Consider the following 22,430-nt stretch of genomic DNA (forward strand, 5'->3'; position numbering starts at 1 on the left):
ATAATAAAGACTTTCATTTCCAAACAAGATGAGGCGCTGGGAGTTGATGCATAGACGTGGAGCTGATGTACGGACTTGGCCCCTGCACGTCCATCAGAGAGACAGGAAACCAGACCTGCGACCATCATATGACAAATGACTGACACATCCAATGCTGCATTAGCTCCGTATTGGTAATCAGATCAGAGTCGAGGGAGAGGAGGGGAGTAAACAAAAGATGTGAAAGAGACTAGTTCAGCTTGTTTACTTTGCTCAGACTGTCACTCAGGCAAAAAAAATAAAAAAAAGATTATAAAAGCTCTCTTTGGTGCGATAGAAGCTCGAGCATACTTGCAATATCTGCAGTGACTAATCATGTATTTTTATAGTTCACACAAAATGATCACAGTACATGTTATTTTCCTGCAGAGCTGAGATTGTTTTGATCAGGTGCCAAAGGTAACCAGGATTACACTTACAAAGGGCCGCACCAATAGAAGGAATCCAAAAGGGAGCTTCTGCATTATTTGATTGGTGTTGTTTTCTTAGAGCAGGATTAAGACAAAAACTTCATGAGGTAGATGAGTTGCAGAACTCTTTAGATCATGTCATTACAGGTGGTGGTAAAATGCCAAGATGTGCTGCAGTTAGGGCTCACACTTATGATTTATGTTCGATTGCTGAATCTATTGTCTATTTCACTGATTAGTCGATAAATCCAAACGATTCATTTTCCTCCAAAAAATAGTTTGAGGCCCGTTTGTTGGACCTCAAGGATACAAACAAAACTTGTGTTTGTTTACAAGAAAAAATCCACAGGGTCTCTTTAAGTACGTTACACAAATTCAGAGATGCAAAAATGTAACTTTTGCGTCATTCTTCTCTACAGTAGAGTTGTTGCTAGCTCTTGCCAATGTCACACTTTTATATAAGCTTTGTTAGGGTGAATCCAACAACATAAAGCCTGAGCAATGCTTTGCTGTGGCACCGTCATTATCAATTCCTCCGACTCTAATTGTCTGCGTCTCTCTCTCTCTCTCTCCCTCCCTCTCTCTCTTTATTTTTCTCTCTCTCTTTCTCTCTCTCTCTCTCTCTCTCTCTCTCTCTCTGTGACTCAGTAGACATGACGTTTCTCCCAGCCTTTTCAAAGCTCTCCAGTCTGGCACAACTTTTATTTGATTATTTCTTATAATGACTGCAGCAATAAGTGTCTCATAAATGTTTTGGACAATGGCTGCATCCATTATTGGAGTTAATAAAAAGCTTTCAAGATTTTCCATTGACTTTTTTTCCAGTTCATTTTTGGGTGTGGAGTTAATGCAAGTAGTCCGTGCAGTACCTCCCTATATTAAGTGCTACATTAAAAACACATTAAGATATGAAAGTCAGTAACAAGTCGGCAGCTATACACATTTTGTTTACTGTTTTGTTTACGCTTATTGTTCTTATTGTAAGTCACTTTGGACAAAAGCTTCAGAAAAATGTAATATACTTACAGGTAGATGCCTCTGACCTCGCAGCAGTGATTGTGTTCAAACCATTTGCTTCAAAAAAAAAATGATGTTGTCACACAAAAGCAGAAATAGTAATAATAGTCATTTGACAGACTATGAATTTGGAAATCAAAACACTCTCCAATCCTCTGTGCTCATTTATGTCTTTGTGAAACTGCACAATGGTGGATATTTTAACATGTAGCCTGTCATTTTGAGGGTGTGGTGGAGTAATTACAGCCCCACAGACAGTTTTGTCCATGTTTAATAGAGATTAATAAGATAATTTCTGCATGCGGGGGAAATTAATTAACGTACAATGTTCTGACCTCGATGTCTGCAACCTCTAACATCCCTGAACACACCAGGCCCTTGAATTATACTTTTAGAGGCTCTTTTCATTCAGTGTATTTAATAACGGCTAATTAGATTCCAATCTGTGCACACATTTACACAATTTAACTGCTACTTTTACGGCTTTTCACATTAGTACAGTTTCTCCTTGTTATACTGTTGTGTTGATTTATTGTTGTGCTCTTCGTTCTTCCTTGTGTTGACTTAACGGTTCATAGTGCTGAATCAAAAAATGAGGTTAACAAAGCCTCATTGAAAGCAAATAATAACAGAGAGTTCAGTGCAGATGTAGTCATATTCTCGTGAACCTCTTTTTACCAAGAGGTGGATGAGAAGATTGAAACCTCTGTCATGTCTGAAAGGTGAGCCAGCAGCCAATTAGCTTAGCTTAGCATAAAGAATAGAACCAGGGGGGAACACTGAGCGCAACTCTTTCTAAAAATAACAGTGTGAAAGTGTAAAAAACTATTCACCATTTTACAGGTGCTGAAATATTTCTGTTTTTGAAGGCCCTGCCATTTTTCTCGCCCCACCCCAGATCCCAAATAATGAAAATAGACAGGATTAGATCATTAAATGTTCCAACCTATATATGTATAAGGGTAACTGGAACATCATATATAAATATGGAATGGGAAAAAGTTAAAAGATCCTCTTTTACTCTCCCCTGCAGTGAAACATCTTAAGTGTGTTCTTCTGTAATTACATGTACTGATTGGCAAGTGTAGCAGCATATAAGTACATATAATCATGGTTGGACTAAGGTCACGAATGATGCAGCATGTGGGCTTGAAATGTGCATATGTGGCTAAAACGCAGAACGAGAAGTAAAAATGTTGCAGAATGATTTACAACAAAGTGAAAACAAATCTCAATACTTTTTAACAGTATTATTTCTTAATGAGACGACTGGCTACTCAATAATTCTGAGATATTGAATCATTATCTGTATCCAATTATATTGTTTCCATTTGAGAAATGTACTTATCGCGTGTTCATTCTGGTTCAACGGTGGATCCGGGTAAAAAAAAACTAATTTCTTTGACAAGGATCGTGTGATAAAAATGTAAAGTTGGAAATGAAAAGTACCTGGGGGGAATGATAGTAATGTGATTAAAGTACGGCAATTAAGTAGTTCCCCTTTATTATCCACCGCACAAATGTGAGCCCTGTTCACCCTCTGCAGAACGAATGAGGTGTTTCACTGTTGGAAGTCTCCTTATTTGCAGACTGTGTTGGTATTTGATAATCTGCTCTCCACAAAAACACCCTGAACAGGACAAAGGCCTGTATACTAGCATGTGTGTTTGTGTGTGTGTGTGTTTGTGCAGCCCTCACCCCAGTCCCTTCATACACTCATATAGACACCATATCACTTCCATAATGCTCCCTATCATGTTAAGCCTCTCATCCCCATTCAAACCCAGCCTCCTTGCTCCTTTCCCATTTCAATCTGCACTCACTGTAATAGAGTTCGCTATCACCTTCTCCCAATGGGGCAACTTTGCCTCCAAGCCAATCTCTTTAGCGCTATGTTTTATACTGTCCCTCGGTGTGAGTCATGGGTCAACAACGAAACTGCGAGTACACCCCCCGCCCTACTCATCCTCGCTCGGAGACCCCGGCGCCTCGCAGAGCGTGGGCTGCCCCATGTTGGATCGTTGGAGCGCCGTAGTGTCAACAACCTCTTCATGCTTTGTGCAGGGGTGACTAACTCGGGGCATCCCAGCTGAGATGTGTTTTACTTGGAGCCGCGCTGTGGCACTCCACCCCGGACTAATCTGCTCTGATGGAGCTGTTGTGCCGTATACAAAAGACCTCCAAAGGTGCTTTTTATTCTAACATTCATGTGGAACTGTGGCGGTAGAGAGAGTCAAACAAAACAAAACAAATACTAGCTTAATACTGTATTTACTCTGTTGGGATACAAAGATTTGCCAGAGGAGTAAGAATGAACTCAACTGTGATAATCTATTTATCACTTGAGTCATATTTTTAGCAAAACACGCCCAGGTTCAAGTTTCTGTACTATGGAGATTTGCTGTTTTATAATTTAAAACTGAATTTTGATCTGACGAAACCAGAGATTTGAAAACGTCTGTAAAAATGTGATTTTAAAATATTGTGGATCAAACGTTTAATGGAGAAAATAATCAGTTGCAGCCCTAAACTCCTCTAAATAATACTGTTTTTTGTCAAACAGACCTTCTCACTTCCTGTGTATTATTAAGGGGAATAGACTAAATGAGGAATTCCCTTTAAGTGTGGTTTGCTGCAGAAGAGTTGTTTTTGTAGTTTTGATGGACTTGCATTGAAGTTTTCACTGCAGCTATTTGTTGAAAGTATGAGAATGTCAGAGCTTGTTCTGTTGTTCTAAAGACAGTGATGTGCCTGAAATGGTACCTCTTGATTGCAAAACTTCCTCACGTTGGGAAGAGTCACGGCAGTCTGTGAATCTGTTACCGTCATCTCGCAAAAACAATCCCCAATTTCGAAATCATGTAAAACTGATTGGAGTCTTTCCAGAGGGCGTGTCAGGGCGAAAGCAGCGAAGCGGGCTGATTGGAAAGATTTATTGTTGTTTGGCAAGGCGTGCTGATCAGAACCAAAGGCCATGCTGTGATGCGTTAATCAAACCATGTGTGTGGAAAGGCCTGTCGCTGATGAAAAGCGGACTGATAGGTGTGCTCAAATTCTATAAACCCCCCCCCAAAAAAAGGAATAAATGCTGAATTGAGTGTCTTCATCAAGCTCTTTGATCTAAAATCTCCATCATTGCTGGAACATCTGTGCCGCTCGTTAATGGCCGCTTTAAGGAGCGATGTTTCAGTGTGAAATGCTGATTTAATCCCATTAGAGTCCATATAACGAACAGCAATTCCCACTGCTATTTTCAGGATTACATTATAATACTGCATTCACTGTGTAATGTGTAGCTTATTCTGCAGCAAAAAGGCTCTCTCTACACAAACTGTCTTTTAACATCTCATTCTTCTCATCTTTGTGCCAAATACGAGTTGGACCTTGTGTTGGCTTCTCAACCGATCGCAAAAAAAATTGCTAGTTTAATAAAGGAAAAGTCATTAGCTGTAACAGTGATACTTTTTAAAGGAATACAGATAGAGATTTTGGCTTTCTTTCTGCAAATATTGTACTTTTTACTCCACTACATTTATCTGAGAAGTTTGTTTACTAGTTGCTTTGCAAACTATGATGAACAATACAAAATAAAATCAATAAATCCTATAATAAGAGGAAATTCACAAGCTACCCAGCAGTATGTAGAGTAATATATAAAATATATATATAGATAAATCCAATTAGCTTCACATTTACCAGCTGCAACATTAAAGTGATGAACAAATTAATTAATCAAGAATTATATTCCAATAAGAATAATATATATTCATCAAAACAAGTTGTTTTCTTGCTGCATTTTAATAAGAAAATGCTCAAAAAGGCTTAATTGGTGTTTTTAAAATCACAAAAAAATGATTTCCGAGGGTAATTTCCCAGTAGTCTGTTTTTTGTACGGATTAAATAAAAAATATATAACATGTTAATTAGGTGGCGGAAGGATTTTGTAACTGCTGTTCCCCCTATATATTACATATTTAAATCTAAGTCCCAGCATAAAAGCCAAGAAATGGGTTTGGAACAAAACCCCTCAAATATCCCACAGTATTTCCTCACCTCAGTGCTCGCGGTGATGAAGCCCTGTTCTTCTCCGTCTCAGGAAGCCTCTCCACGTATAAAACACAGCCTAGTCTCTTGGCAACTGCCACATTATTCTATTCTATTAGAGGTTTCAAGATTAATAATTGTGGTGTTTATTCTGAAGCATGGCTGGTGTCCAGCCCGGCTCTCACTGAGCCGTTGTGCTGCAGTGCATTTAGGTCTGGAGCAGGCGAAGGGTCGCTCAGTCTCCAGTGAAGCGTTCTTTTTTTTCAGGAAATCAACAGCTGGAGAATAAAAGAAAAAAGCATTTAGGAAAGAGCTGGTTCTTGCTGAGACTCCAAATAAAACAATTTACACACAACTAGGGACCTTGACTCAAATCCTCTCGAGCTGGGAGCTAATTAAAAATGTGACCTCGCACAAAGGGAGGCATAAACAATTTTTATCCCCTTTGCTTTGCTCCGATGCCATTTATTTCTCTTTCCCCTCTGTGCACATACACACCCTTAACTGTACGAGTCTCAGGGGAGTCCGACTGAGAGAAATGAATTAGTGATTTCACTCTGACATCTTGGCTAAGTAGCTTACAGGAGCAACAGCAGCTCTCTTTAGGCTGCAGAGTTTCAGCACAGGGTTCTCACTGATCATTTACGTGTCATAATTAATGTCATATACTTTAAATTTTATTCTATTTTTGTGGATAAAAACACACTCTGCACAAAGAATGATATTGTATATAAAAACTCTTATATTTATGGCCCTCTGAAGTCATTTCCGACTGTGGCTTTCCCATCTTGAAGTAAATGAATCACTACAGCCGCCGTGTAAAAATGGGTCAGTTGATTCTGCATCGACCAACAGCTTTGGCAGAAATATTGGAATTTGTCTTCCTACATAATTCACAACGGGGATCATTGTAAAGAGAGGCTGACATTTGATGAATGCCTCCATCAAACCAGTCGATTGAACTGGATTCTGGTGCATGCAAGAGTGCTTTGATGTGTCCAACACACTGAGTGCACATGTGCTGTGGACTGATTTGCTGATGTTGTAATGCCTTTGTGAATGTGGATCCTTAACCCTTTAGTGTCCTGCTCAATGGTTTGGTAGAGCACATTTTGAGTCACTGTCGTATTGAGAAATGTGAACTAAACTCAACCTGATTTATCCATCTCTAGTTTAATACGTGCTAAAACATCTTTATATGTCATGCCTTTCATGGCAAAGAAAAAGTCACTCCAGACATGAGGGGTGAATTATTATTATTATTACGTTTTCAACAGTCAGAGTTTCAGAAGTCTCACTGAACAGAATTATAGACCTTGATACAACAGCAAAAATAGTTTGAGGGTCAAATCATCGCTCGACATAACGGTTAAATTGTCACTTGGTGATAAACTATGTGCCCGAAGGAAATAAAAAAGCAAAGTGAGGACATTAGATGAATATAGAATAATCACCGCATGAGCCGGCACAGATGTCAATACTGATAAGTGTTATTTAGATAAAAATACTGTCTATGCCAGTATCCTGCTAGCTCCAGTGTTTAAATGTTTTTACCTTTTAAGATATGTAGCTGTCTGTCGGAGTGACAGTGGGTGAGCAGCAAGCAGTTCAGTGTCTTGCTGAAGGACATTTTGGAGGATAAACGGCTTTTGATGATACACACTGGCTGTCGGCTGGGATAGAACCTGTGACCTTTCCGATAAAGGAAGGTCTCTGTGCCCACTAGGCCAACCGGCCACCTCATTTCGTTTTTATAGAGAAGAACCAAGGTCAAGAACATGTGAGAGCTACATTTGCAGTGCACATGTAGGACTTTAACACTTATCTCGGCACAAACATCAGGGATGACGTTCTGCAAAATGACAGTCTGCCCAGGTTTGATAGGAAAGATGTTCATTACCTGCAGAGGAGAATAATTAAATTAAAGAGAGTACTTGGAATTAGTTAATTGCTTGTTTCATGCACTTGTGTTTTTGGAGTACACAACTACTTCTACGTAAGTAAATTGACCTTTTTTACTATGACTGTATGCAACTAGTTTACTTTTAAGCCCCATTCAAATCATAATTCCAGTTCATTACAGGTTTAATTTTTGCAGGTCTGGCAATAATTACATTTATTTATATATTCTCAGATGTGGAATAAACTATGGATATTTTTAGGAAAGATTGTGGTTTCAGTCAAAAAGAAAAAAAAGAGGCAAACAGGTCTCACTGCAGGTCTGTGACACAACATGAACTTCAGTTTCCTGCTTGAAAATCTGTCCATCCACCACCTCAAAACCATTACTTTCCACCTTGGGCACTCTAGATGTAAATCTTAGGACACTGGGCATCACAAGATGTTACTACAACCAATGGAAATGATGGACAAAACCATAAAAATACGACCCAATCTGTAATAAACCACTACTTTGAGGAGGATAATTTAGTACTCTTTCCACCCGGGATAATCATTAAAGACAACTTTGACCTTGAGGACTTACTTTTTTAACGGTCTCCCTGGGGGAAAATAGTCCCCTATCTTTGGATATTCTGACTAAAGACATTTGAGCTACACATGCATAATTTGCACGGTGATGAATCGCTACCTTACCTGTGTGTGTTTATTATTTAGAAGCCCTATGATGCAATGTCCAGGTCAAGATAGAGGCTAATAAAAGTCAGAGATTATTAATTAATTGATTGTCCATAGGTTGGTATTCCAACAGACTCATCCCTCACCTGCTCCTGCACCGCCGTAATGAGACACCCGGTGAGTAGAAAGGGAGGCAGCAGGGAGAGACGGCGCAGAGCAATCTTCCACTGAGCCAAAGATCTCAGCAGCAACCCGAGAGGCTTCACTCTCATGATGCTTATTAATCCTGAGAATGAAATGAGGCTAACAGCGCTGAGTGGTTCAGAAACAGCCATCAGCGGTGATGGTGTGATTTTGATCCGCCGATAGAAGAGAGGTTTTTTGAGATTGTGACAAAATTTGAGGGGACTTTTGGAGCAAGATATGTCCATGATTTGTAAAAGAAAAAGTGAAAATGACTGACGGCACAAGATAAAAAGTTTTTAAAAGGAATTGGGAGTCCTCGGTTGACACAACAGTTTTAATGGATTCTCTTGTGTTCAAGAGATAGTTTCATGTCTAGTCTAAAATACAATCTCACCCGGGGCTTTCAATCATATCACATGATCTTCATTAGCACATGGAGCGTGTCAAGTTGTCTTTGGACTTTTTTTAATTTTTTTTAATATCCACTCTTTTCTCATTGTAGCAAACAATTTGAGCTTTAAGGCGAAACAATGCAGGCCAAACCGTTTGTGATGAATGTTGTGATTTTTGGCTATTTAGCCTGCATATCATGTCTTCTTTCAGATTAGTGGAACAAAAAATACACTTTTAAGTATTTTTTTTAAATTATTTTACTATTTTGTCTGTTCGCGTTTTATCCTAAACTCAACAAAAGATAGCAATAGATTATGCCTGAGAAAAACTTGTAATACAATATATCTGAAAGTAAGTGATCAACAATGGAAGTAATGGGGATATCTATTAGTTTAAAGCAGTTGACTCAAAACTATTTGCTCCATTGTTAAATATAGTTTGTTGAATGAGTCACCCTTTAATGTGCTTCTCATCCGTCTCTCTATAACTGTCTCCGTTTAATCCAATCTACCTTTCATGGACAAGTCAGGGTTTTTCTGTGAAATTCATATTCAAAGTGTCAGTTTGTTTCATGCTTTATTCTTATGCTCTAAAGCTCTTTGTTTATTTGTCATATGCATCTTAATGCATGGCATTAAGTGAAAATGTGCTCATCCAGGCGTGCACAAATGATTACTTTTCTCCTTCTCTGATCTTTATCAGCGAGGTGGAAATGAAGGCTAATAATTTATTACTCATACATATGACGTGTGCTTGGTGTGATTGTATGAATCATATTCAAGATGAAATCTGTTGTATGTTTGTTTTTATTTTAATGACAGCTTTGATGCAGTAATGATGCTTTACTGCAGCAATTCTGTAATGAAATTACCTGTCAGTCAAAACAAATGTTGAGATGATGTTTTCTTACTTGGGTATGAATCTTACTCAATATCTTTACACAACAACCTATCAAACTTTATGTGTACTTGTTCAGCTCATTGTTTTGTTTTATTCTTTTTACTGTTTCCAGATTTAATTAGAGAAGAAAGAACCACCTTTACACTACTTGTTTAGCACCAAAGAGAGAAACAGCAATTAGCAGCTAATTGAGAATTGGTGGAGACCAATAAAAGCTAAAAGAATGTGAGTCAAATATCCAGAAACATGACTCCAAATGGATGCTTTTTTTTTTTGCTAAAACTTTTGAAATATCAACCTCATTAGGTTTTAAATATCATGTGTTAACAGCTTTATGGGCTAAATATTCACATCCCTTTTCTGTTTTCCTCAGTATTTTACTAAGTAAGTGCTTCGATCAGCAAATGGGGGGAAAAAAAAAATGTCTTATAACCATCAGCATTAGAGGGAAGCGAAGCCAACATTTGTTAAAATAATAATGCTGCTGATTATGACTTTAATTTCCTCTATTGGGAGAGCCGTTTCAAGAGTGGTAATAAAAACACTGGAGCTGTGGATGAAGTTATTAAACATTATTATGGATCCTGTCGTCTATATGGACGAAGACGTAGTTCAGCAGCAGGACAAGAATATGTTTCATGCTGGAGAATGTTCAAGGGCCACTCCGAAGTCTTTTATGGGCTGCAAGTGGCCCCTGGACAGGCCTTTGAGTAGCACTGATCTACAGTACCATGTGTCAGCGAGACCATCTGAGCACATAATTAACTGGAGGAATTGTCTCCTCTCACTCGCCACGATGGCAAGAGTACAAAACTTTGTCTTCGGTGCATGTTTGCATAGTGATAAGTAATATCTTATTGAAGGTGTGAGATGATGGAGGTAGCCTCTGCCTGAATCAGAATCACACACAACCATATGCAGGGCAGCGCTTTGCCGGTGCTGCAGGCGAGATAGCTTACGCTCCCTTCAGTGTTTGAGCTAATCCAGGAACACATAAGTGAAATAGGGGTCATCGCACTCCTCTGTAGTCACACAAAGTTCCCTTGTGTGTGTGTGTGTGTGTGTGTGTGTGTGTGTGTGTGTGTGTGTGTGTGTGTGTGTGTGTGTGTGTGTGTGTGTGTGTGTGTGTGTGTGTGTGTGTGTGTGTGTGTGTGTGTGTGTGTGTGGGCATGAGTGTGTGAAGGACGGCGAGTGAATGAAAAATGCGAGGAAGCAAATCTCTGAGCAAATCCTTTGCAGTCTATTTATATATTCTTTTGAAAATCCTGGAGCTCCTCTCGCTTCCGCTTTCATGCCCTGAAATGTATTGCCGCTGCGATTCCGCTCACTCAAATGCTCCATACTATTTTTATGAGCAACAACAACAGCAGCTAACCATCGCGGCCAACAACCATTAACAGCCGCGGCACACATGGTTTTTGTGCCACGTCCCCCGCAGCGCTTGATGAAAGGTGCTGCCCGGTTGAGAAACACTGCAACAAGCAGACGGTGATATTTGTTACCTGAATGATGCTTCGGGGGCTTCAGTGTAGTGGCCAAGAAATATGAGCGCCCGGGTTTCCGCCCCATTGGCTAAGAGGAACATTTCCCCGCAGTCTCACGATTAGTTTGCCGGCCTCTTCCTCCCGCGAGGGCTGATTCTCCCCTACAGCTGTTTGTCACGGCCGTGTGAAGCATTGTCCTGCAGACGCATCGCCGCTGCACTAAAATGCATCACGCGGCGAGTTTGTCTGTTGGGGGGGAAAATGAGCATATGTGGTGCTTTGTGTTACGACACCTTAAGCCTTACCTGCATTGCCCACGCCGAAAAACAATTGTAGCTTCTCAAATCAGGTCGTAGCATTTGCATAGAAATTGGTTCCAGATCAGGAGATGGGCCCTCAAAAAACCCTCTCTCTATCCCTTCCTCTCTGTTTCTGTCACACAAATAAACATATAGAGAGTCTGTCCCTTTTGAGGCCCAATCACTCCGGCACATGGAGCGCTCCTCGATGAAGTCAGGAGGGAGGGCATGATGAGAAATAGATCTAAGGACGACCCTTCATGTTTACCAAAAAGGGTGAGTGGCAACCAGAGAGGATTTAACATGCAGAAATCCTCCGTACCGCATTCTCTTTTAAGATATCTGTAATTTACATGACTTTGGTCCTCCAGTCCCTAGTTGTTTCATATTCATATTGTGATTATATAAGAAGGTCCTTACAGTTTATCAGCCGTTAACAGCAAATATCCTTGACACTGCTGCTTTCTCGGAGAATAAATAAAGGTTTACTGGGCAGAATGCTTTAGCAACAAATCCTCCAAGTCAGTTTGTCATTTCCTCCAAAAATGAGTTTTTTCAGACACCTCAACAGGATCTGGCTCCGTTATGGATGCAGGGATAGTTTTACACTGTAGGAAAGACTTTTATTTGCTTTCTTGCAGAGTTAAATGAGAATATCTTATATCTGTTATATAAATGGCAGCAGCTGGATGGCTTAGCTTAGCACAAAGACTGGAAACAGGGGGAAACAGCTAGCCTGAACTTGCTTTTGCTTCATCAATCTTCTCGCCTTAGGCCGGTAAATACTTGGTAAAGGTTTGGAAACTGAAATGGTTGTTTAACACTTCTTTTAGAATATTTTAGTGTCATCCTCTGCAAAGTTTGCATGTAAACTAGAACTTGTGTGAGAGAGAGTTAGGCTGTACAGTTGATGGAGCACTGTACTCTCTATCTTAGGTGGGTTACAGCTGAGCTGAAAGTCCAGGACTGTTTTTTAGATTGGAGTCTGTTCTGAGATAATTTCCATCTTACAAAAAGGCTTTGCATGTGGACGGAAAAAGATTGAAACAACAACGTTCAATACATAGTTAGAATGGGAGTGCGGGCGTCATAACATCTTCCTCCGTAAAAGGTCTTGCGATGTCGCTTTACTTCTTCTGAAAAGACAAATTATAATTTACACGGCCACTAAAGGACTTAAACACAGGTTGTTTCAGGCATATGACCAATCAGGGCTTTTTTTCTGAGGAAAGCCTTTGGCTGCATTCCCAAATCAGACTTTTTTGCAGCGATTAGGGTAGTGTTGTGCAGTGATCCGGGAGTATCACTTAAATGGCCAATTTGTGTGACATCATGTTGTGACCTTTAGTCCCCACCTTTCCAGTAGGTGGCGGTAATGCACCTAAAAGCAATTTGAAAACCGCCATTAAACAACTAAAGAGAAGAAGAGGAAGAACTTTAACCCCTGACTCTGACCTTTTTCCTCCATTTCCTGTCTTCAAACTCAAATAAATTACGTGATTGGCCGCCTATTTGGTGTGAATGCAGCCGTAGCCTTGGTCTACTGCAGAATAGAGTAAGCAAGAGCCAAAACGTTCCCAATACTCTCAACTTCTGCCCTCATGTGTTGCTCTCTTTGCCAAACTCTCAAAGCCACATAAGATAAACAGAAGACTGCTGCATCGTCCTCCATAAACCTTTCTTGAACTTTTACCAAAAAAATGTTTCGGAGGAAAGCTGATAAATGTCAGAGGTTGATTGCTGAACTGCGGACCGAGCAGAAGGGACGTAGAGAAACGAGGCATGGGGAAAATGGCATTCTGTTGCGGAGACGCTCAGCTGTAGTGACAGCTCCCACAGTGGGCATCATGAGCTAATGCCAGGCTGCCTGATGCAGGTGTCTGAACCTAAAGAGCACCTTTCAGTCACATCTGCCATATCAGTGTGTGAGGGCTTCACATGTCAGAGTTGAAGCGTGGCTGCAAGTTAACAGATGAAAAGTTTTTCTCCTTGCTTTGTGAATGTCATTTGTGTGATTTGGAATGTCAGTACGACTATTTTTTGGGCTGACATCTTCAGAAAAGAACTCATCACCTTTTTGCGTTGTGATGTATGAGCAAGGAGCAGAAATTGTCCCGAAATGTGTCGGAGAAACCTGACGAATGTCCTTTAGAGAGGAAAATCAACCAGCTCCTGCAACTGTATGGAACATTATCTGCCAAGGACAGTTTGTTTTTCCAGTTAGGTGGTGATTTATAGCATTTCACAGCTAGATCAGACGGGTGTTTTCAGGCAAGGTGGGAGCTGGATTTGATCCTGATTTGACGTGGTGATGGGAAATAAAACATTTAAACACCTAAAGAACAGCTTTGTCTCAGCTGCACGAGACGTTCATTGATAATCACCTAACACTGCTTTCATTCACTGACTTTATGTCATACATAAACGTCTCTGACGGTAATAAAACACGTCCTGAAGACATAATTGAAAGCAGCGTACTATTTGATTTGCATTCATGAACTCGTCATGCGGCTGTTACGATCCTTGTTCATGAAGAGTTTTGCCCGGACAGCAGGAGCTTTGAGAAACCATGTTTGCTTTTTTTCATGAATTGAATATAATTATATTATTATAATAGATATTATCCAAAAACTGGACAGGAATTAAGCATTACGGGGGTTTTTTGGGCTTTAAATCCTCTTTTTTGGTCAGAACAACTGCATAAAATTAAGCTGCACTAAATGTCTGAGGGCGTTACCTACCTTGAGTGATTCAATTTGATTTAAAATTTCATTGAAAAGAGGCTGACACGCAGCATGTCGACTCCAGATGCTCCGTCTGACTGAACAGTGTGATAGGATCCTAAATAAAAGAACAGAAAGAGGCAGGAAAGCTTCTCACGGCCGTTGAAAGAACAATATGTGCTGTGCGGTAATCACTTGAGAGAACAGACCATTGATGGGATTTTGAATAAACCATTAAAAAAATCTCAGATCTCAGATCCTGACTGCCACTTAAATGCTTCCTGGAGTGCAAAATTCACTTTATGTGTTTGACAAAAGACAAAAAGAAACGCTGTCCTTGCAGTGACTAAATGTTCTTTCTTATTATTTATGCACTTGTCTTTTGAAATTCAGAGAACCTTTGGGGCAGCAAATGAGGGTGCCTGCTGTCACGGCCTATATAAAGGGTAAGTTAACAGCAGGACATGTTTTACAACCAGCTGAAGTGGAGAATAGAATATCACACACATCGGGACTTTGTATTTAATTCTATGTAGAAAAAGTCTGCAATGGATGTAGCAATTAATATGAAGGTGCAGGTGAATTCAGTCCAAAATGGACGGCTTCCAGCTCTCGGAAGAAATGCATCCCCTGTTCCTCTGCAAACTGAGCCAGCACTATTGACAGTAGCGATGTAGGCGTACGGGAAAGGGACGGCTAAGTGTGTGTGTTGAAGTCACTTCGGCAGTATTCAAGGTTTGTCTCCGTGACCCAGAACTACCTTCTGACAAAATGCTCCCTCATTTCAATGCTAATGTGCTGTTATGGGTATTTTCAAAGCGTTGCTGCTATTTATTATGAATCAGCTTACCTGAGCGGCGCCGGTTAATCCTGTAGATCCCTGCACAGCTGCTGTGTGCCAAGAGGTCACAGAGATAGTGTTTAAATAGACTCTGCCTTCCTTATTATTCCAAGGGGACGACGACAGGCCTGTAACCGGCGACACAATCACTATTTTCTCCCTTTTTTCACGCACATCTGCTAAGTGGCAGAGAGGTAAAGATCACAGGATCAGCGAAGACTCTGTTTTCACACAAGACCTCCTCTTTTGATTGTTTTATTCATGTCATGGAAGCACCATGTATCTTTATGAATAACTCGCAGCAGTTTGTCATAACCCGGAGGCTCGCAAGAAGCTATCACCGACAATGACGCTGTCAGAGCAGGTTTCAATAGAGGACAGCAAAACATAATGAATATGGACCCTGTGTAATGGGAGAGAAAACAATCTCAAACGGCCTCCAGCTGTTTACTTTAATAGACGTTAAGATATTGGAAAATGTGCGTTGCTGAGAACATGCATGCAACAGTCAGTAGAGAACAGTGAATTAAACAATTTTACCAAATGTGCCCTCATATTAAAAAAATAAAAGGAGTTACGTCTTCATCCACCAGGAAGGGTGGAGAAACGGATATACTTTGTGGCCCGTCCATTCATCTTCTTTCTGTGTCTGTATATTTTGTGAATACTGTATAAACTTTTCACAGACTGTGGAGACATAAACAAATAGAAAAGACTACTTTTTATGCATGTAAAGACGAGTGCAAAACAAATTCATCATTAAATATTGATGTCATGATGATTGTCAATAAATGAAGGCTTTTATATTCAGAGATGCAAGCTGCTCTAGAAATAGACCACCACTATGTTTTCACTGTTTAAAGGTTAACACTTTTGATTCATCACCCTGAGTTTTGAGGATTTTGTGTGAAACATAATGGCATCGTCTCAATCTTTCTTCTGTCATGAACTGCCTCCAGCCAGTGAGCCTGGATGTGAAGGTTCAGAAACCCTTTAGCTGCTGTGTCAAAACAGTTCAATCAGTCCTCTCCTCCAGTCTTGTTTGTTTGTGTTTTGGTAATTGTGGCATTGATTTGGAGCCAGTCTTCCTTCACTCTTGAATGTGTTTAGTGGCACTCTTCAGACAGCAGCTGCTGCTTTACCTCAAATGGTAATTTGAAAATACCTCAAACATAAACGATTAACACACCCCACATTTCAAGCTCACATTATTCATATACCTTTTCAGGGAAATATCGATATGTGTATTTGTTGACAAGTATGTTGTGATGACTTCATAGTAAGAAAATTCCGACTACAACGCTTCAGCTTCACCACGCCTGCGAAAAGCAAATGGTGATGTTGAGGTGAAGGCTTAAGCGAGACGGCCCTCTCCGTTTCCATCTTTCATCCCCGACGTGTGAAGACATTCCCCTCCTACCTCATCTCTCCTTTGACGTGCCTCATATCGGCTGGCGGATCACGTTCGGAGAGCCCAGTCAGTTTTAATCACACTCTGCTTTCAGTGCTTCCAGCGGCCATCGCTGCAGCTGAGCAAAACCAGGAGAAAGTGGAGGCGAGACGAATAGCAAGTTCATGATTACACGCACTGACAACTGATCCTGGATCCTGCACAGATAAGGTTACGGAGAGAAAGATCAAAGCAAGGTGGTCAAGAGCATAAAATTAGACTTTCTTTATCAACCCAAAATCGTGGAGTCTGTGCTTCTTAAATCCCTTTTCCACCACCAGATGGCGTTATGCAGAGACTTGACTAATCCTTTTGTTCTTGGAGACAGATCCAATTTATGTGTAAAATAATTGGGTAATAATTGTTGTCCTGTGAGAGTCCTGTTTGCATGATTTGGTGCTAAGTAGTCTGGTGTATTTAACTTGTGCTGCACTCATCCATTCTGGCCCAAATTTTTATTTATTAAGGCTCTACGAATTAACCAATTTTTAAATTAACGGAAACTGAAATTTATGTTTCAATAGGAAACTGCAGAAAAGTATATAAACGTATATAAAATGTCTTATATCTACCTTTCTGGAACAGCCTGTTTGCCTCAGGAGAACCAGATAATCCAGGTCTTCACCCTGATGCCCCCCCCACATGTGATGTCTGTGCACGAAACGAAGGAGGAGGTGGTCGTCAGCAACACGCCTCAGGCTGTTTCACCAAGCGTCAACCATGGTGTAGTAACACTGACATCTAGTGCCCTGATGGGGAAGCTGTCACAGTACAGTTGGGACAGAATAGGAGTCCTGTACTTCAATAAATCACCTTTTTTAAGGACAGTTTGGGTTTACCATTCTAAAGGGACAAAACTGTTTTATTGTGAATGTACTGCAACCAGATTCCTATTTTTGCTTGTAAAAGACAGAAATAATAGATATTAAGATTGATATTAGAAATTTAATTAAATCTTGAAGTTCAAAGTTGGGAAAGGTGGGTGTTATCTTCACATTTGTGCCTAAACCAAACTGAAAAAGACAATATTCACCATCCATGAAAGTTTACTCTAATACTTTAGAAATAATAATAAAAAAATCCTATAAATTATTTATATTTTAATTTAACATAAACTTCCCCCTTGTAAAAGAAATAACCGTAACCTAAAAAATAGATTTCTGTGATGCAACTTCTTTCAGACAACACTCTAGCAATCTATTTGTACTTATTTCTTAAGAATGGTAATGTATTCTTTATACAGTACCAGTCAAAAGTTTGGACACATCTTCTCATTCAATGGTTTTTCCTTCTTTATTTTTTCTGCATTGTAGATTAATATTGAAGGAACACATATGGAATGATGTGGTAAACAAACGCTCAACAAACCAGAATATGTTTTATATTTTAGATTCTTCAAAGTAGTTGAATGAGAAGGTGTGTCCAAACTTTTGACTGGTACTGTATATTTTAAATTTGTTTCACCATGTAGTTCTATTTAACTTCAGACATTATATTTCATATATTTGAGATGTTTTTATTTAAAAGATATATTTCTGTATCATACTGTGCTTTTCTCTCTTTTTTGTGTAATGGCTGAACACGACCAGCAGGGGGCGCCTGGTTCCCCCTGTGCGTCCTTGTACAACCGGTAAGAAAACCAACGAAGCACAAACCATGTGTTCTCTGCGCATGCGCACTGAGTGTTGTTTGTATTCTCCTTATTATGGCAGGAAATGAGTGATTAAAAGTGTAAATTAATGACAAGTGGAGTTGTTTTTGTTCACAGGTGAGGCTCTCTCATGGAGGCAGTGTGTGAGCAGGTCCATGGAGGTGAAGAAGAGGAGGCAGGAGAGCATGAAGCCATGCTGTGGTCCCTCATGGAGGCAGTGGAGAGGCAGACCCTGCAGATAGGAGCATCAGCCTGCGGGGCCACAGCTGTGGTGGACGTGCTGAAGGTCCTGGGTGTGGATGTGGCCCCTGAGGAAGCAGACCTCTGCGTCCAGACCCGGCTGAGGAGGACCCAGTCCCCCCTGCCAGACTACCTGCTCTCCCGCAGTGAAGCAGGTAAATCCTGGATGTGTCACATGTGTGGTGATGGATTTACAGGAAGTACTGGACTTGGGGTACATATTCAAAGTACTTGCACTTGATTACTTTCCATTTCATGCAACTCAGCTGCTATCAGGTTTCTATTCTTCAAACTTTATTATATATATATATTATATATATATATATATTTATATTATATATATATATTTATATATATATTTATATATATATATATTATTTATATATATATATATATTTATATTATATATATTTATATGATATATATATATATTTTATATTATATATATAGCCTTTATATATATATATATATATATTATATTTATTTATATATATGTATTTATATTAATATATATTTATATTATAGAATACCTTATATTATATATATACCTATTTATAAGCCTCTTATATATATAAAATATATTTATAAGCTATATGTTTTTATTATATATATATATATATTTTATTATATATCTATATATTTATATATATATATATATATATATTATATATTATATATATATATGTGTGTGTGTGTGTGTGTGTGGCGGCTGTGGCGTAGTGGAGAGCAAGGTAGTTCTCCAATCAGAGGGTCGGTGGTTCGATACCCGGCTTTGGCAGTTGATGTGTCCTTGGGCAAGACACTTAACCCCAAGTTCCTCCTATAAAGGCTTGCCATCGGTGTGGACTGGATGTGAATGAATGTTAGTTAGAGTCTGATGGTGGCACCTTGCATGGTAGCCTGTCGCTTTGGATAAAAGCGTCTGCTAAATGACTGTAATGTAATGTAATGTGTGTGTGTGTGTATGTATGATCCTGACATCCCACAGTCTCCATCACGTTGAATCCTCTCCTGTAAACTCTGCTTTCTGCTTCATGGTAATAAGAAATTCTTATTCAAATTATCTCCATGTATGCCCTTTTGAAATCTCAGTTACCTTCGTTTTCCCATTTATTTTAAAGATATTCTGTGGACTCATGCAGTCTGGATATAATACCTCTGTTTAACTCTGACAAAGAGGCTCCTCATGCAGATTTCAGCTCTGGGTCATCATTATCTAGTGGGTCATTCTTAAAGCTCTTAAAAATTGTAGATGTATTTAAACGTCTTGCTTTTCCAGAGCATATTTTTCTTTCAGAGTTTGGAAGATGTTGAGTTAAATGACGTTATCCAAGGGCCTTTGAAATATGAGTCATAAGCACACTTATTTAGTTATTTAGAGTGTTTCTTGTTATTTATGTTTCTCCCCAACAGTTTCCAAGTAGAAAATGTATCACAGGGTTTTGCAAAGTGTTTATCCGTTTCCTTTCATCTTTGTTTTGAAATACTCTAGTGTGGCGACAGATTAAATGCACATTTTGTTCTGCCTTCCACATTAATAAATGTATCATTGAATTATTATCTTTTATGCAGGAAGAAAATGAAATCATAAACACCAGCATTGTAACAGACACATGTGTCTGCATGACAAAAAGTAGAAGAGGTAGATGAGGTAGATGAACCCAGATAGAATTATTTATTGCGTGTCTTTTTGATTGTTAGACACAATGAATTTGGACAGAAACACTTTAAAGGATTTATTACATTCGTTTGACTCAAATGGACTAGACCTCCCTAAATTGTCAGATATTACACTTTAAACACTTGAGCGCCAAACTGCTCTGTGACATTTCAGGTAATGAAATATTAATACTTGAAGCATGACTTTGCATAGGTGGCATATCCTCCCTGGGCTCCACAGACATTTCAGGTGTCGCAGATGTTGGCGGAGACTATAACTTCTCCGCTGAACGAGGCTCTGTAATGTCTTGAACCCATAAGTGCGGTTTCCTGCCAGCGTGACAGCTGGCTGCACTGCCAACCAGGCAAATTCAAAAGTACCCTCTTGAATTAGACAAAGAGTTTTATGTCTCTCAGAGGAGCGACTGTAATTGGCTTTTTCAGCCCTGTTACACAATTTTTGCATTGACATCTCAGGCGTTTAGCTCAAGCTGTCATCACACGTGAGGCTCTGAGAGGAAAATAAACACACTTTTAATCCCTTGATTGTATACACACCACAAGTAAAATGTAATAAGTTGCTGTATTTCTAGGATGATCTTACAGGTGATGAAAAATAATGATTGTTTTTTTTTTAGGTGCGACCTACTCTCAGCTCATCCAAGGAGCAAAAGAGGCCAGTAAGGGGAAGGTCGCAGGTCGCTTCTTCCCCTTTTACCCTCGGCGGCAGGTCCGACTGATCCCCTGGCTTGCACGCTGGATCCGAAACGGAGCCGTTCCCGTGGCGACCATGAACATGCAGCTGGCCGTGCCCGAGGGAGAGGAGGTGCCGGACGCCTGGCACCATCAGCTCATATTTGGCGTCGCACCCAATACTGTTTTTATGACTAATCCTTTAGATGTAGGTGAGTAAGAGCGAAGAACTTTTCCAGAAGAATCATCTCTCCTGACATTTATACATAAAATATATATATATATATACTTATTTTTTTTAAAATTATTATTTCAGAATGTGAAGAAGAGGTGCACCAGAGAATCTGCAGTGAATCTGTGTTGCTGATTCGTCGAGAAGATGTCCTGCAGAGACTGACGCCAGATTGCTGTCTGTCCAGTTTATCAGAGAGTCAGTCCGAGCCGCAGTGGAAAGCCCTGGATATCGAGGGTAGAAGACTTTAATTGGAGTTTATTTATGCAGATTTATGCAGACTTTTCTTTTCCCCCATTAAGTGTCTTCATCCCATTTTTTCCGCCTATCAGGTCAAGTGAGGCAGATGGCCCTCGAAGAGGAACAGGAACCAGATCGACCCAAGTTAACGCACATCACCATCCCGACAGTCCACAGCTCAGGAATCACACTGTTCGCCCTGCGAGAGTCACCGCTAGGACAAGAACTGCTCAATGCCCCTGAACTCCCTCTGCTGTGACGGTGCTGCCTACTCACGGACTTGGAAGACTTATTTATTGTGACATGAAAATATTGATCCAAGTGTTTAGGGTTTAGGGTTCATCAGATATGCTCCCTGCTGAAGTGATACGACTGGAAGAGAGATACAAAGTAAGAGAGAGTGAGCTTCAACAAAACACGTGATATTTTATCTGTACTGATGACGGAGCTGTTGCACATAAACATATGAACCATATAAACGTTTGCACAGTCAGAGAATGTATTACAAATGTTTGCTAGTCCTATAAAGGGACTATAAAACAGTGCACAACAAAAAACTTGTTGGTTTTCTAACCTAAACACTGTCATCCATGTTTCTGTGATTGATTCTTACCGGGGATTATTAACAGTTTCTTTTAAATTCATCACCTGAATTAAGTTTGTTTCAAATAATGAGAGGAGCACTCATGCAAGCTGGCTGTCTTTTTTTTTTACTCCTGCATTGACCATTATAACTCATTGTGCCAAAGCTTTCCCTCATCTGCTCCTTGCTGCATCAGGCCCCCTAAACTAGAGATCAGATCCCATCAGTCCCTATTTGGCCACTTCACACCATCTTGCAGTCAACTTTAGGATTGACTTTCAGAACATATTGATTTCTCTCAAAGCAGTAAATGGCAGAGCTCCAGCTTATATTTCAGCGCTGTAAATCCTGATGGTCAAAAGCTTATATAAGCAGACTAAACTCATCTGATTGCTCCAAAGCGATAGTTAGCTCTGAAGGTGGTAGTGACTGCAGCCAGGGTACTTGGATGTTGGCACAATTAAAGAATATCCATCAGTTTTCCATTAGTCAGCTCACTATTTCATACTTAAAAGCAATTCTATATAATACGTTAAAACGGCCATTTTCAATGTACTGTATGTTGTGGGATACAATTATTGCATGTTATGTGGTCTTTTAGACTAGTTCTGAATCTGCCTGCACATGATAACGTTTATTAGAATACATTATAAGGTTAGATGGTGCCTGTTGGCCACTGCTGGAAGATGTATTCAAATCCTCCTATTTAAGGAAAAGTAAAAGCACTCCATTGATAGTATTGTTATAGCTCTAAGTAAATAAGGGGGAG

At 39.8% G+C, this 22,430-nt stretch overlaps 1 protein-coding gene and 1 long non-coding RNA gene across 2 annotated transcripts in view; both read left to right on the top strand.

Annotated features, from left to right (window-relative positions):
* The window catches only part of LOC129111502 (uncharacterized), a 56,000-nt gene extending 38,976 nt beyond the window's left edge, over positions 1-17,024 (top strand). The window contains exon 3 of the long non-coding RNA XR_008532321.1: positions 16,949-17,024. This is a non-coding gene — a long non-coding RNA (uncharacterized LOC129111502). The remainder of the gene's footprint in view (positions 1-16,948) is intronic.
* Positions 17,025-18,041: 1,017 nt separating this feature from the next.
* On the top strand, positions 18,042-22,144 carry LOC129111932 (uncharacterized). The gene is made up of 4 exons (XM_054624095.1): positions 18,042-18,409; positions 20,552-20,818; positions 20,923-21,075; positions 21,171-22,144. Exons 1-4 carry the CDS (start codon positions 18,145-18,147, stop codon positions 21,335-21,337), a joined length of 852 nt encoding a protein of 283 aa, XP_054480070.1. The 5' UTR covers positions 18,042-18,144; the 3' UTR covers positions 21,338-22,144.
* Positions 22,145-22,430: the final 286 nt, after the last annotated feature.

This window comes from Anoplopoma fimbria, chromosome 22 (assembly GCF_027596085.1).
Source record: "Anoplopoma fimbria isolate UVic2021 breed Golden Eagle Sablefish chromosome 22, Afim_UVic_2022, whole genome shotgun sequence".
Lineage (NCBI taxonomy): Eukaryota > Metazoa > Chordata > Actinopteri > Perciformes > Anoplopomatidae > Anoplopoma > Anoplopoma fimbria.